This window comes from Scyliorhinus canicula, chromosome 21 (genome assembly GCF_902713615.1).
Source record: "Scyliorhinus canicula chromosome 21, sScyCan1.1, whole genome shotgun sequence".
Lineage (NCBI taxonomy): Eukaryota > Metazoa > Chordata > Chondrichthyes > Carcharhiniformes > Scyliorhinidae > Scyliorhinus > Scyliorhinus canicula.
The window spans coordinates 68,000,560-68,017,605 of NC_052166.1; the positions used below are offsets into that span (position 1 = coordinate 68,000,560).

At 50.8% G+C, this 17,046-nt stretch overlaps 1 protein-coding gene across 1 annotated transcript in view; it reads right to left on the bottom strand.

Annotated features, from left to right (window-relative positions):
- LOC119955535 (protein transport protein Sec16A-like) overlaps window positions 1-17,046 on the bottom strand; it is a 71,786-nt gene that overhangs the window by 35,696 nt on the left and 19,044 nt on the right. Inside the window, 8 exon segments of the mRNA XM_038781808.1 lie at window positions 233-314; window positions 4,230-4,327; window positions 8,043-8,282; window positions 9,577-9,715; window positions 13,182-13,243; window positions 14,213-14,361; window positions 14,646-14,808; window positions 15,330-15,351. Of these exon segments, the coding sequence (XP_038637736.1) occupies window positions 233-314; window positions 4,230-4,327; window positions 8,043-8,282; window positions 9,577-9,715; window positions 13,182-13,243; window positions 14,213-14,361; window positions 14,646-14,808; window positions 15,330-15,351 (955 nt within the window).

A 17,046-nucleotide genomic window follows, 5' to 3' on the forward strand; every position in this document is an offset into this window, starting at 1 on the left:
CATTTTTAAAATGCGCGAATCACTTCAGTCACACTGGTAGAAAAAAAACGTGGGCGGAATTCAGTGGAATGTGGCAACTCTGCACGTGGGCAACCATCAACAAAATGTCTGGTGGGCCGCATTCGGAACCCAGATGCACCCCCCCCCCCCCCCCCCCCCCGGGAGACCCAGCACGAGTGCAGAGGGAAATTTAACCACAATTTTCAGTAATGGTAACATTAACAGGACTGACCGTGGCCGCGGCTGGCATGCGACCAGACATCAGTTGGTACACCGTCTGTAGAGGGTCATTGATAGGCAGACTGTTGGCAAACCTGGGCACAAAGAGAATAGAATGTAAATGGTTAGTCTGTAGATCTCAGTGTGCAGGATTTTCAGAGTTAGAAACACACGAAGAAGGGGCAGGAGTGGGCCAGTCAGCTCCATGGGCCTGCTCTGCCATTTGGCTGATTTGATAGGAACCTCATCCTGCCCACCCCAGATAACACGTCACCCTCTCGCTCACCAAGAATCGACCCACCTCTGCATTAAAAACATTCAAAGACTTTGCTTCCACTGCCTTTCCAGGAAGAGAGTTCCAAAGAGACACAACCCTCAGAAAACATTTTGCCTCATGACGATCATAAATGAGCGACCCCTTATTTTTAACAGTGGCCCCAGTTCTAAATTCTCCAACAAGAGGAACCATCCACTCCACATAAGAACAGAAGAACTAGGAGCAGGCCATCTGGCCCCTCGAGCCTGCTCCGCCATTCAATGAGATCATGGCTGATCTTTTGTGGACTCAGCTCTACTTTCCGCCCGAAACACCATAACCCTTAATCCCTTTATTCTTCAAAAAACTATCTATCTTTACCTTAAAAACATGTAATGAAGGAGCCTCAACTGCTTCACTGGGCAAGGAATTCCATAGATTCACAACCCTTTGGGTGAAGAAGTTCCTCCTAAACTCAGTCCTAAATCTACTTCCCCTTATTTTGAGGTTATGTCCCCTAGTTCTGCTGTCACCCGCCAGTGGAAACAACCTGCCCGCATCTATCCTATCTATTCCCTTCATAATTTTAAATGTTTCTATAAGATCCCCCCTCATCCTTCTAAATTCCAATGAGTACCGTCCCAGTCTATTCAACCTCTCCTCATAATCCAACCCCTTCAGCTCTGGGATTAACCTAGTGAATCTCCTCTGCACACCCTCCAGCGCCAGTATGTCCTTTCTCAGGTAAGGAGACCAAAACTGAACACAAGACTCCAGGTGTGGCCTCACTAACACCTTATACAATTGCAACATAACCTCCTTGTCTTAAACTCCATCCCTCTAGCAATGAAGGACAAAATTCCATTTGCCTTCTTAATCACCTGTTGCACCTGTAAACCAACTTTCTGTGACTCATGCCCTAGCACACCCAGGTCTCTCTGCACAGCGGCATTCTTTAATATTTTATTGTTTAAATAATAATCCCGTTTGCTGTTATTCCTATCAAAATGGATAACCTCACATTTGTCAACATTGTATTCCATCTGCCAGACCCTAGCCCATTCACTTAACCTATCCAAATCCCTCTGCAGACTTCCAGTATCCTCTGCACGTTTCGCTTTACCACTCATCTTAGTGTCATCTGCAAACTTGAGACACATTGCCCTTGGTCCCCAACTCCAAATCATCTATCTAAATTGTGATCAATTGTGGGCCCAACACTGATCCCTGAGGGACACCACTAGCTACTGATTGCCAACCAGAGAAACACCCATTAATCCCCACTCTTTGCTTTCTATTAATTAACCAATCCTCTATCCATGCTATTACTTTACCCTTAATGCCATGCATCTTTATCTTATGCAGCAACCTTTTGTGTGGCACCTTGTCAAAGGCTTTCTGGAAATCCAGATATACCACATCCATCGGCTCCCCGTTATCTTCTGCACTGGTAATGTCCTCAAAAAATTTCACTAAATTAGTTAGGCATGACCTGCCCTTTATGAACCCATGCCACGTCTGCCCAATGGGACAATTTCTATCCAGATGTCTCGCTATTTCGTCCTTGATGATAGATTCCACCATCATCCCTACTACCGAAGTTAAGCTCACTGGCCTATAATTTCCTGCTCTCTGCCTACCTCCTTTTTTTAAACAGTGGTGTCACGTTTGCTAATTTCCAATCCACCGGGACCACCCCAGAGTCTAGTGAATTTTGGTAAATCATCATTAGTGCATCTGCAATTTCCCTAGCCATCTCTTTTAGCACTCTGGGATGCATTCCATCAGGGCCAGGAGACTTGTCTATCTTTAGCCCCATTAGCTTGCCCATCACTACATCCTTAGTGATAATAATCCTCTCAAGGTCCTCACCTGTCATAGCCTCATTTCTATCAGTCGCTGGCATCCACCCTGTCAATATCCCTCCGGACCATACACGTTTCAATCAAGTCGTTTCTTACTCTTCTAAACCCCAGGGGATACAAGTCTAACCTCTCCAATCTTTCCTCACAAGACAACCCACCCAATCCCGGGATTAATTTAGAGGAGGCGCTGGCGTAGTGGTATTATCACGATACCAGAGAGACAGGGTATTGTTTTGGGGATCCGGGTTCAAATCAGGCCATGGGAATGGTGAAATTTGAATTCAATAAAAAAAATCTGGAATCTAATGCTGACCGTGAAACCATTGTTCATTGTAAAAACCCATCTGGGTTCACGGATGCCCTTTAGGGAAGGGAATCTGCCGTCCTTACCCGGTCTGGCCTACACGTGACTCCAGACCCACAGCAATGTGGTTGACTCTTAACTGCCCTCTGAAATGGCTGAGCAAGCCACTCAGGTCAAGGGGCAATTAGAGATGGGCAATAAAATGCTGGCTCAGTCAGTAACGGCCACATCCCATTAAAGAATTTTTCAAAACCTCTGCATTCTCTCCAATCAACACTTGAATTGATTCCTAGCTAGAATTAAATCAGGTGAAGACATGGGCCAAATGGCCTCCTTTTTGACCAATAACGATTCTGTGAACTGCTTCCAACACATTTACATCTTTCCTTAAAGGTGAACAGTCCCCCAAATGTGATCTCACTGGTGCCTTATACAAGCGAAGCATAACTTCAATTCCCCTCGCAATAAAGGATAACATTCTACTATCTTTCTTAATTACTTGCTGTATCTGTCTGCAGCCTTTTGACATTCATGCACTTGGGCACCCAGGTCCCTCTGCTTCTCAGACGTCTGCAATCTCTCACCATTTAGCTAGTATGATATTTTAATCTTCCTGCCAAACTGGGCAATTTCACATTTTCCCACATTATACCAAATATTTGCCCACTCATTTAACCTATCTTTCTGTCGCCTCCTCATGTCCTCTTCACAACTTACTTTCCTACCTATCTGTGAGCGTTTGTGAAAAGCACCGAATAAACACGAATGCTTTATTTAACCGCTGTACACCGAGCGTATTTCCCACTCCCTCTTCATTGTCCTAATGGTGCTGGCACTTGCTGGGGTACCTGGTACTTTAAGAAGCCTCAGCAGAGTCTTGGGGTAAAGACTTCCTAATTTTGTCCTATTCGGAGACAGAAAGTGCCCTCCTCAGGGGTTCGGGGTTTAAGGCAGTGTGCGTCCAGGTATGGTGGCAGCTGGCTATTCGACCCAGTGGGGCACGACACAAGAGGCTAAAAGGCCCGGTACTTAGAATTTTGCAACACAGAAATCGGCAATTCAGTCCAACCTGCCCATGGCGGTATTTCTACTCTACTCCCAACCCCCCCCACTCCATTCACTGGTGACTACCTTCCTTACAACAGTAACTGTCCTTCAAAAAGTATTTCATTGGCTATAGTGGGCTTTGGACATCCGGTGACTGGGACAGGGGTTAGACTAATGCAAGTCTTCCTTTTTGATCTTACAATTATTGTTCCCAGTTTTGGCTTCCCCACAAGTGAAAACATAATTTTCTCTACTCTCTCTCTCTCCTCTTCCAGACCTCCAACAGGTCAACCCTTCCCCTTTTCTAGAGAAATCAATTCCAGCTTGTTCAATCTTTCCTGAAGGTACAACCTCTCAAATTCTGGTACTATCCTTGTAATTCTTTTGTGCACCCTCTCCAGTGCCTCTATATCCTTTTGCAATTTGGGGACCAGAAATTATACAAAAATCCAAACACAGTCCAGCCAAGATTTCAATTCCATCCCTCCAGTGCCAAACACAAATGAGAGTGTTGCTGAATGTTGCAAGTAGACCCTACCTGGTCATGACCTTTGCATGCGTCCGGCTGTCCATTTTGCTGGCCAACAACAATGCATGACCCCATAGCCCATGCTTCATGGCCGACTCCAGGGCATCCTACAGAGGCAGATAATAATAATGTTTATTAGTGTCACAAGTAGTACATTAACACTGCAATGAAGTTACTATGAAAAGCCCCGAGTCGCCACATTCCGGTGCATGTTCGGATACACAAAGGGGGAATTCAGCATGTCCAGTCAAGAGGGATGCACACATCGTGCTGTCAGTGGGTGATTCGCTGGGGGACACACACACACTGTGCTGTCAGTGGGTGATTCGCTGTGGGACACACACACCGTGCTGTCAGTGGGTGAATCGCTGGGACACACACACACACTGTGCTGTCAGTGGGTGATTCGCTGTGACACACACACTGCTGTCAGTGGGTGATTCGCTGTGGGACACACACACTGTGCTGTCAGTGGGTGATTCGCTGGGACACACACACACTGTGCTGTCAGTGGGTGATTCGCTGTGGGACACACACACTGTGCTGTCAGTGGGTGATTCGCTGGGACACACACACACTGTGCTGTCAGTGGGTGATTCGCTGGGACACACACACTGTGCTGTCAGTGGGTGATTCGCTGGGACACACACACACTGTGCTGTCAGTGGGTGATTCGCTGGGACACACACACTGTGCTGTCAGTGGGTGATTCGCTGGGACACACACACACTGTGCTGTCAGTGGGTGATTCGCTGGGACACACACACTGTGCTGTCAGTGGGTGATTCGCTGGGACACACACACACTGTGCTGTCAGTGGGTGATTCGCTGGGACACACACACTGTGCTCTCAGTGGGTGATTCGCTGGGGGACACACACACTGCTGTCAGTGGGTGATTCGCTGGGACACACACACTGTGCTGTCAGTGGGTGATTCGCTGGGGGGGGGACACACACTGTGCTGTCAGTGGGTGATTCGCTGGGGGGGACACACACACCTGTGCTGTCAGTGGGTGATTCGCTGGGACACACACACACACACACACACACACACACACACACACACACTGTGCTGTCAGTGGGTGATTCGCTGGGGGGGACACACACACACTGTGCTGTCAGTGGGTGATTCGCTGGGGGACACACACTGTGCTGTCAGTGGGTGATTCGCTGGGACACACACACACTGTGCTGTCAGTGGGTGAATCGCTGGGACACACACACACTGTGCTGTCAGTGGGTGATTCGCTGGGGACACACACACACTGTGCTGTCAGTGGGTGATTCGCTGGGGGACACACACACACTGTGCTGTCAGTGGGTGATTCGCTGGGGGACACACACTGTGCTGTCAGTGGGTGATTCGCTGGGACACACACACACTGTGCTGTCAGTGGGTGATTCGCTGGGGGACACACACACTGTGCTGTCAGTGGGTGATTCGCTGGGACACACACACACACTGTGCTGTCAGTGGGTGATTCGCTGGGACACACACACTGTGCTGTCAGTGGGTGATTCGCTGGGAGACACACACTGTGCTGTCAGTGGGTGATTCGCTGAGACACACACACACTGTGCTGTCAGTGGGTGATTCGCTGGGGGACACACACACACGCTGTGCTGTCAGTGGGTGATTCGCTGTGGGACACACACACTGTGCTGTCAGTGGGTGATTCGCTGTGGGACACACACACACTGTGCTGTCAGTGGGTGATTCGCTGGGGGACACACACACACTGTGCTGTCAGTGGGTGATTCGCTGGGGGACACACTGTGCTGTCAGTGGGTGATTCGCTGTGGGACACACACACACTGTGCTGTCAGTGGGTGATTCGCTGGGGGACACACTGTGCTGTCAGTGGGTGATTCGCTGGGGGACACACACACTGTGCTGTCAGTGGGTGATTCGCTGGGGGACACACACACTGTGCTCTCAGTGGGTGATTCGCTGGGGGACACACACACTGTGCTGTCAGTGGGTGATTCGCTGGGGGACACACACTGTGCTGTCAGTGGGTGATTCGCTGGGGGACACACACTGTGCTCTCAGTGGGTGATTCGCTGGGGGACACACAGACTGTGCTGTCAGTGGGTGATTCGCTGGGGGACACACACTGTGCTGTCAGTGAGTGAATCGCTGGGACACACACTCTGTGCTGTCAGTGGGTGATTCGCTGGGGGGGGGGACACACACACTGTGCTGTCAGTGGGTGATTCGCTGGGGGACACACACACTGTGCTGTCAGTGGGTGATTCGCTGGGGGGGGGACACACACACACACACACTGTGCTGTCAGTGGGTGATTCGCTGGGACACACACACTGTGCTGTCAGTGGGTGATTCGCTGTGGGACACACACACCGTGCTGTCAGTGGGTGATTCGCTGGGACACACACACACACTGTACTGTCAGTGGGTGATTCGCTGGGACACACACACACTGTGCTGTCAGTGGGTGATTCGCTGGGGGGGGGGGACACACACTGTGCTGTCAGTGGGTGATTCGCTGGGGGGACACACACACTGTGCTGTCAGTGGGTGATTCGCTGGGACACACACACACTGTGCTGTCAGTGGGTGATTCGCTGGGGGGACACACACACTGTGCTGTCAGTGGGTGATTCGCTGTGGGACACACACACTGTGCTGTCAGTGGGTGATTCGCTGGGACACACACACTGTGCTGTCAGTGGGTGATTCGCTGGGGGACACACACACTGTGCTGTCAGTGGGTGATTCGCTGGGACACACACACACACTGTGCTGTCAGTGGGTGATTCGCTGGGGGACACACACTGTGCTGTCAGTGGGTGATTCGCTGGGGGGGACACACTGTGCTGTCAGTGGGTGATTCGCTGGGACACACACACTGTGCTGTCAGTGGGTGATTCGCTGGGACACACACTGTGCTGTCAGTGGGTGATTCGCTGGGAGACACACACTGTGCTGTCAGTGGGTGATTCGCTGGGACACACACACACTGTGCTGTCAGTGGGTGATTCGCTGGGACACACACACACTGTGCTGTCAGTGGGTGATTCGCTGGGACACACACACTGTGCTGTCAGTGGGTGATTCGCTGTGGGACACACACACTGTGCTGTCAGTGGGTGATTCGCTGGGACACACACACACTGTGCTGTCAGTGGGTGATTCGCTGGGGGACACACACACACTGTGCTGTCAGTGGGTGATTCGCTGGGACACACACACACTGTGCTGTCAGTGGGTGATTCGCTGGGACACACACACACCGTGCTGTCAGTGGGTGATTCGCTGGGGGACACACACACACTGTGCTGTCAGTGGGTGATTCGCTGGGACACACACACACTGTGCTGTCAGTGGGTGATTCGCTGGGACACACACACACTGTGCTGTCAGTGGGTGATTCGCTGGGACACACACACACTGTGCTGTCAGTGGGTGATTCGCTGGGGGACACACACACTGTGCTGTCAGTGGGTGATTCGCTGGGACACACACACACTGTGCTGTCAGTGGGTGATTCGCTGGGGGACACACACACACTGTGCTGTCAGTGGGTGATTCGCTGGGACACACACACACTGTGCTGTCAGTGGGTGATTCGCTGGGGGACACACACACTGTGCTGTCAGTGGGTGATTCGCTGGGACACACACACACTGTGCTGTCAGTGGGTGATTCGCTGGGGGACACACACACACTGTGCTGTCAGTGGGTGATTCGCTGGGGGACACACACACTGCTGTCAGTGGATGATTCTCTAGGATGCACACACACCGTGCTGTGTGCACACACACACCCGCCACACACACGTTAATCTGACTTTTACCTTCTTACGGCCAAATAGCAGCAGCTCGCGGAAACGTTCCGTGTCCTTGCCAGGATTTTCCGTGGAATTACTGTCGAGGAAACTATCCGTGAAGAGGGAGGTACAAGACTCTTCTTCCGCACGTGGAACCAAATCGTTGTTGAAGTCAATTAGATTTGCTTCATTGGGCGATTTCCCAGGAAGCCAGACGGACCGGTGCTCCCGCAGAAGGAGCTCAGCAATATCTGTACCAATCACTGTCTGGAAAATACATGAATGACGTTAAACACTTCATATCAAGAGTTCTGTACATACCAAATTATCCCTGTCGTTATAGTCTGAGTTTGTAGCAGTGTCTACAAAAATTTGCACAGCAGTGATTACCAGCCCTTAGAGAGAGAAGGGGGAACTGAATATAAACTGCATGTACAGAGATTAGAGAAAGACTTGTATTTCTGTGGCATCTTTCACAATTGCAGGACACGCCAAAGTACTTTACAGTCAATTAAGTACTTTTCGAAGTGCAGTCACTGTTAATGTAGGAAACACACCAGTTTATGGACCGCAAGATCCCACAAACAGTAATGTGGTAAATGACCAGGTAATCTGATTTTTAGTGATAGTGGTTCAGGCATTCTTCAAAATAGTGCCGTGGGATCCAAGGGGGCAGCCACCTCCTCAATTTAACATCCAACAGTGCAGCAGCTGGAGAGTCGACCTAGATTGTGCTCACGTCTACAGCAGGAATTGAATCCATGATCTCCTGACTGACTCCAACAAGAGTATTTACTCACCAGCTGCACGTCGAGCTGTTCAGTGCTTACAGCCCTGGCACATTACACCCCAGATTTACACACCATTCATCACAGGCAGGCTGCGGCAGAGGTGAACCAGATGCCTGATCTCCCAACAAGCTCTACTGGTCACTCCACTGAGCCACCTTCCCATTTCTCACTCTGCTGAGCCACCTTCCCATTTCTCACTCTGCTGAGCCACCTTCCCATTTCTCACTCCACTGAGCCACCTTCCCATTTCTCACTCCACTGAGCCACCTTCCCATTTCTCACTCCACTGAGCCACCTTCCCATTTCTCACTCTGCTGAGCCACCTTCCCATTTCTCACTCCACTGAGCCACCTTCCCATTTCTCACTCCACTGAGCCACCTTCCCATTTCTCACTCTGCTGAGCCACCTTCCCATTTCTCACTCCACTGAGCCACCTTCCCATTTCTCACTCCACTGAGCCACCTTCCCATTTCTCACTCTGCTGAGGCCAAAGGAGAAGTGAGAGGAAACAGATTAATATTCCTCTTTGCAAACATCTCGAAAGCCGTTGCACTGAGTCCCACAATATATCCATCAGTTCCTGTACGTGTACAGGACGGGGGCCAGGTAACAGGGACTGATTCACTCCCATTCGGAGGCGATTCACACGAGCATGTGCTCAAGATGCTGTAACCCAAACAAGCTGTTTGATCAGCCATTACAAAGTGAGCGGGGCTGTGTGTTGGAGGAGAACTCTTACTCAGGACAGTGCAAAGTAGCAGCAACTCACCCCATTCTGCCTGCACAACAGTACAATCAGCTCCCACAGCAGGTTGGCAGACTCCTTATCCAGAAGTTCGTCATTCCTCAGGCATTCTGTGGCCTTGTTTTGAGCAAAGCTGATAACATCAACTTTATGAGTCTCTTCCCTGAAGAAAAAGTAATTGGAAAGGAACCTTGAACCCTTAAAGTTCACTGATTAACACACACTGTAATGCTGTCAGCAGCAACAAGGCAGGAGTTTAGCAATGCATGGAATTGGAGGCAACCTTGTGACAAGGGTTATTCAGTGCGGAGCGAGAACATACAGGGAACACACTCTCTCTGCCAGGCTGTAACCAGTAATGTTCCCACACTGGGTCCTCAGCTTTTAACAATGGGTATTACTGACTCGATGTGGAGATGCCGCTGTTGGACTGGGGTGAGCACAGTAAGAAGTCTTACAACACCAGGTTAAAGTCCAACAGGTTTGTTTCAAACACTAGTTTCGGAGCGCAGCTCCTTCCTCAGGTGAATTCAGGCTTGGAGGAGTGCGGATATTTTGGGAGTAGCGGGAAGCTGAAAGAGGTTACAGGGATAGGGAGCGGTGAGGCTCTGGAGGGATTTGAACAGAAGGATGAGAATTTTAAAACCTCAGGATTGACTGAAACGAGAACAAGCGCTGGTCAGCGAGCGCAGGGGTGGTTCCTCAATGGGACTTGGTGGGATTTAAGAGAAGGGCAACAGAGTTTAGGATGAGGATAAACATGGGAGGTTGGCCAGAAGTACATTGGGATAGCTAAATCCAGAGGTAACAGAAGCATATTGGTAACCAATAATGTCCCTCTTACCTTGAGGAACGGGGAAAGCATTGTGGCCAGTCCAAAAGACGTTCATTACTCCAAAGGATTAATCTGCATAGTTTCACTGCAGTGATCTGTGCCTTTGCCACCATGGGCAAAGCCCACCTGGAGTAACGGTGTATATGTCTAGGCACCAGACTTCAGGAGGGATACACTGGCCTTGGAGGGATTGAAATTCACTCAGCGGAATGACAAAAGAGCAACCCACCTGGGCCCACTCCGCTGCCCTATCTCTGTAAAGCCACCTAACCGTTGGACATTAAGGGGCCCAGGATAATTAGGGGCAAGGTCAATCCACCAAATCTTCGGCCGGCACAGTGGTTAGCACTGCTGCCTCACAGCGTCGAGGACCCGGGTTCGATCCCGGCCCTGGGTCACTCTCCGTGTGAAATTTGCACATTCTCCCCGTGTCTGAGTGGGTTCCACCCTAACAACCTAAAGATGTGCAGGTAGGTGGATTGGCCGCGCTAAATTGCCCCTTAATTGGAAAGAAATAATTGGGTACCCTCAAATTTATTTATTTTTTTTATTTATTAAAAAGTCCACCTAACCCGCGCATCTTTGGACTGTTGGAGGAAACCGGAGCACCCGGAGGAAATCCACAGACACGGGGAGAAGGTACAAACTTCACACAGTCACCCAAGGCTGGAATTGAACCCACGTCAATTGGGGGCAGCATGGTAGCATAGTGGTTAGCACTATGGCTTCACAACACCAGGGTCCCAGGTTCGATTCCCACTTGGGTCACCGTCGGTGCGGAGTCTGCACGTTCTCCCCATGTCTGCGTGGGTTTCCTCCGGGTGCTCCGGTTTCCTCCCACAGTCCAAAGATGTCCAGGTTAGTTGGTTTGGCCGTGATAAATTGACTTTAGGTTACACGGGGCTGCTGGGTTACAGGGATAGGGTGGAGTTGTGGGCTTAAGTGGCTTAACTTTCCCAGAGCTGGTGCAGACTCGATGGGCCGAATGGCCTCCCTCTGCACTGTAAAGTCTATGAAAGGTACCTGGCGTTGTGAAGCAGCAGTGCTAACCACTGAGCCACCATGTCACCCTTACTTGATGAATGTGCTTATTTATGATTTGGCTTTAATATCAAGGGTGAAATTCTCCGCTCCCACGATGGGTGGGAGAATCACAGTTGAGAGAATCGCGGGAGGGCCGCTCTGGCACCCCCCCCCCCCCCCCCCCCCCCCGCAAAATGGTGTGTCGCGTTTAGGGACACACCGCTCGGAGAATCGCGGGCCGCCGTTTTTCACGGCGGCCCGCGATTCTCCGACCCGAATGGGCCGAGTGGCCTGCCGTTCCCGACCGGTTCACGCCGGCTGCAACCACACCTGGTCGCCGCCGGCGTGAACATGGCGGCAATACCTGGTTTGTGGCTTGTGGGGGGCGGAGAGGGGAGTGAGCACCACAACCGTGCTCGGGAGGGGACTGGCCCGCGATCGGTGCCCACCAATCGTCGGGCCGGCGTCTCAAAGGGACGCACTCTTTCCCCTCCGCCACCCCGCAAGATCAAGCCGCCACGTCTTGCGGGGCAGCGGAGGGAAAGACGGCAACCGCGCATGCGCAGGTTTGAGCCGTCATCCGTCGGGACGTCAGCCGCGCATGCGCTAGTTGGAGCCGGCCAACCTGCGCCTGCGCGGCTGACGTCATTAGGCGCGCCGGCCACATCATTCTCGGTGCGCCGGGCCTTGACGCCAGCGACAAGGCCCCGCAGCCGAGATTTACGGCACGCTCCCCCACCCTGGGTGTGTGTGTGTGTGTGGGGGCGGGGGGAGAAGAGAGAGAGAGAGAGAGAGAGAGAGACAGAGAGAGAGAGACAGAGAGAGAGAGACAGAGAGAGAGAGACAGAGAGAGAGAGACAGAGAGAGAGAGACAGAGAGAGAGAGACAGAGAGAGAGAGACAGAGAGAGAGAGACAGAGAGAGAGAGACAGAGAGAGAGAGACAGAGAGAGAGAGACAGAGAGAGAGAGACAGAGAGAGAGAGACAGAGAGAGAGAGACAGAGAGAGAGAGAGACAGAGAGAGAGAGACAGAGAGAGAGAGACAGAGAGAGAGAGACAGAGAGAGAGAGACAGGAGACAGAGACAGAGAGACAGAGAGACAGAGAGACAGAGAGACAGAGAGACAGAGAGACAGAGAGACAGAGAGACAGAGAGACAGAGACAGAGACAGAGACACAGAGACAGAGACAGAGACAGAGACAGAGAGAGACACAGAGAGAGAGAGAGAGAGACACAGAGAGAGAGAGACACACAGAGAGAGAGAGACACAGAGAGAGAGAGAATAGGGGGCAAGGAGAGGCCTCCGAAGCCGTCGTGAACCTCGCCGGGTTTCACAACAGCATCGGGCCTTGCGGAGAATTCCGCCCTAAGAGTTGCGCAGTGTTTACATTTGCAGAGTGTCTCATCACCTCTCTCAGTGTATTTCTTCTGGGCTATGATCACTGTGTGGATACTATATCTACACTGAACTAAATAGACCAGAGAGTTCCTGGTTAAAAGAGAAAGCGTCTTTCTCGGCCATTTCAGAGGGAATAGTTAATCACGATGGTTTGAGGTCACACATAGGCCCAGACAGGGTAAGAACAGCACGTTTCCTGCCTCAAATGTTATTACTGACCCAGTTAGGATTCTGATAGCAATCCGTTTCAGTCACTCTTACTAATATTTTTAGATCCTTTAAACTGAATTCAAGGGCTGGGATTTGAACATTTGGTAACAGAACCAGAAGAACAGCAAACTCGGTGAGGTGTAAGAGAAGTTTAGAGACCTACTTCACCAGCGGCCCTGGGAACCTCCTCAGCTCCTCTTGCTCAGGCATATGCTGCAGCATCACCTGGGGAATGAACAGTCCACATGTCAACCCCATCACAAGCAGCTTATGTAACTATTGTTAAAATGTAACAAAACAGTCTGATCTGATATCAAATACATTGGACCAGCCATAACCTAAAACAGCGCAGCTTTATGGACTCTTTCCCTCACTATCGGAGGGACAGATCCCTCCAATGGCAGATACAGCATCCCTTCATAGGCCAAGTTCCAGCCTGAACTCCTGGGCAAGGCCGATGATCAAGAAAGGTTGGAAATATCCCAAAACTCAGACAACATCCGAGAGAAACAAGGCTTTCCGGATGTGACGTGTCAGAAGGAAAAGGTTACTGCCCCTCAGTTGCAGGAGTGAAAAGTCAACCATTTGCCCTCAAACTAGAGGTAAGAGTGCAGCTCCCACCCCTCAACCTCAGGGTTCAGAGGTGAACGCTTAAACTATTTTACAGGCACTGGAAATGTCCAGCATTTTGGAGATTTAAACTTTCACCACCCAGTCCAAAATAGCCAGTGGCACTGCACTCAATGGCTTCCCTGTGGGGTCTGAGATCTTGAATCAGCACAATTCGGAGATAGGTGATGTGTGGGAAACTTCCCACCCCCCCCTCCCAACCATGCCTCTGCCAAAACTAAACTAAGACCAACGTTGAGGGAAAAGCCAGGAGTGCTCGCTCTCCTCTCTCTTGGGGAGTGACCTGCTCTGCTCCCCATTATCGCCCCAACATTCAAATCTATGGCCTGTGACAGCAGACATTCATCCATGAAAACCAGACCTTTTCTCACCCATGCTTCCATGTGTATCGCTGGTTATTCTATTAACACCTATGCTGGATACCTGGAGGGGCTTGTGATCAGTACAGAGCGAACTATGCAACACAGGAATAATTATCGCACCAGCAGAGGAAGCGCAGAATCTGTGCCCCATCATTGTATATAATGAAGAAAGAATCCCACCGTCCCTCACTCCCTAAAGTACCTCCAGGCTGTGCAACTCCACCAGGGCAGGCTGTCCTTCTGAAGGGAGGTTGGGCAACACTTTCAGCAATTGCCCTCCGGGGCTGAACCGGACACAGAGATGAGGAACTGTGAATTTCTCGGGGGTCACCGGTCTTAATGGAGCTGGAGCTAAAACAAAAAACATTGATCAAAAAATTAATGGAACAGACTAAAGAAACCCCTTGGTTAGATTCCAGTCCAGAGTTCAAACCCGGGTATCTGTTATTCAATGTATGACTTTCCCAAAACTCTCCATTAGATCCCAGCAAGCAACGCATTTCTGGGTGTCCATTAAAATGTGGTTTCTCTGTACAAGAAGCGGTCCACATGCTGAAAAAAAGCAGCCATGTACAATAACTAAACTTTAAAAGACAATGCTGTTGTTAAGGAGCATGCATTTTCGAGGAACAAACCTTTCTCCACAGGCTGCCAGCCTGTTTCTGCCGGATATAGGTACTGATAATCCGAGTAGCCTGGATGTACGGCGCTCTGAGGGTATTCGTAAGCGTACTCGGTGTTGGCTGCCTGAGCTGGTGCTTGAGAAGTCAAGTCTTGCTGACTCCTGTAAATCTGGCTCTACAATGAAAAATAAAGTGGAGTTAGAAGGTGGAGACATTGAGCCAGAGGGTGTCGAAGTAAAGCAGTGCCCATTTTTAGATCATACATTTTGCGTCCTTTTGTATTTACACATTCCATTATAGATTCCTATCTCCAGATTTGAATGGAAACATAAACGTGGAACACGATAATTACACACTCCTGCAGAAGGGATGCTACAACGTAAACCCTGGCACTAGTTGCAGCATGATATACGCAGCTCCCTTTATAAATGTAAAATGCTGGAATTTGACAGGAAGTGCACATAGGCATAAGCTTTGGAACATGTTCCAGCCGGTTCCTGACTCGCAGTATCCCACCCAGCGAATGACAAGATCACCCGGGAGCTAGCAGCAAGGAAACTGCAATTTGGTCATGGACAAGCAGATACCAATTTACAACAGCAAAGCACAGAGATGCTCAGAGTCAGAAATCAGCAAGCTCTGATGAAGGGTCAGACACGAAACGGTAACTCGGTTTCTCTCTCCATGCTGCCTGACCTGCTGCCTGTTCCACCACTTTCTGTTTTGAATTACAGACGTATTTATAGAAATAGAACTTACAGTGCAGAAAGAGGCCATTCGGCCCATCGAGTCTGCACCGGCTCTTGAAAAGAGCACCCCACATCTCCGCCCCATACCAGTCACCCAGCAAACCCACCCAACTCCTTTGGACATTAAGGGCAATTTATCATGGCCAAACCACCTAACCTGCACATCTTTGGACTGTGGGAGGAAACCGGAGCACCCGGAGGAAACCCACGCAGACACGGGGAGAACGTGCAGACTCCGCACAGACAGGGACCTAAGCCGGGAATTGAACCTGGGACCCTGGAGCTGTGAAGCGACCGTGCTAACCACTGTACTACCATGCTGACCCACTGTGCTACTGTATATATAATCTAGGATTATATACGATTAGTAAGAATAAGAAGGATTTACTGAACACAGACACGCCATTTTTCCAAGCCAGACCATGCCAACATTCATGCTCAACTCAAGCCCCCCCCCCATCTTTCCTCATTTCAATCTGCCATTGGAACCCTCTATTTCCTTCTCCCTCAAGTGCTTTTTTTTTTTTTTAAATAATTTTTATTGAATTTTTCAAAATACAAACATTTTAACCCCCCCTACATTTACATTTAAATTATAACAAAACAAAGTCAAACCCCCCTACTTAACAAGAAAAAGAAAAAAAAATCCCCCCCCCCCCCCTACCCGCGCGTCCCCCCCCCGTCCCCCCCCCCCCCCCCCGCCGGCGAACCGACAGTCAGACCAACTTATCATTTCTAGCAGCGTCCTCGGGCAGGCCTTGCCCGTGCCACCGCCGCTACCGTACTTCCTCCGTCGTTGTCCCCCCTCCCCCCCCCCCTCCCCCCCCCCTCCCCCCCCTCCCGCCCTCCCCTCCCCTCCCGGGTTGCTGCTGTCACGGCCTCAGTTTCTATCTCTGATCCAAGAGGTCTAGGAAGGGTTGCCATCGCCTGGAAAACCCCTGCACCGACCCTCTCAGGGCGAATTTGATCCTTTCCAATTGGATGAAGTTTGCCATGTCGTTTAACCAGGTGTTAACACTCGGAGGCCTTTCGTCCCTCCACTGAATCAGGATCCTCCTCCGAGCCACCAAGGACGCAAAGGCTAATATTCCAGCCTCCCTCGCCTCCTGTACCCCCGGTTCCACCCCAACCCCGAAGATCGCAAGTCCCCATCCTGGCTTGACCCTGGACCCCACCACTCTCGACACCGTCCCTGCCACCCCCTTCCAGAACTCCTCCAGTGCCGGACATGCCCAAAACATATGTGCATGATTCGCAGGGCTTCCGAACATCTAATACACCTGTCTTCACCCCCGAAAAACCGACTCATCCTTGTCCCCGTCATGTGGGCTCTATGCAGTACCTTAAATTGAATGAGACTTAGTCTCGCACATGACGACGACGAGTTGACCCTCTCCAGGGCGTCTGCCCATGTCCCGTCCTCTATCTGTTCCCCCAGCTCTAACTCCCACTTATCTTTCAGCTCCTCTACTGGTACCCTCCTCCAACTCCTGCATAATCTTATAGATGTCCGAGATCTTCCCCTCCCCGACCCAGACCCCTGATAGCACCCTATCACTCACCCCCCTGTCGGGGAGCGCGGGGAACCCCGCTACCTGTCGTCTGGCAAATGCCTTCACTTGGAGGTACCTGAACGTGTTCCCCGGGGGGAGCCCAAATTTCTC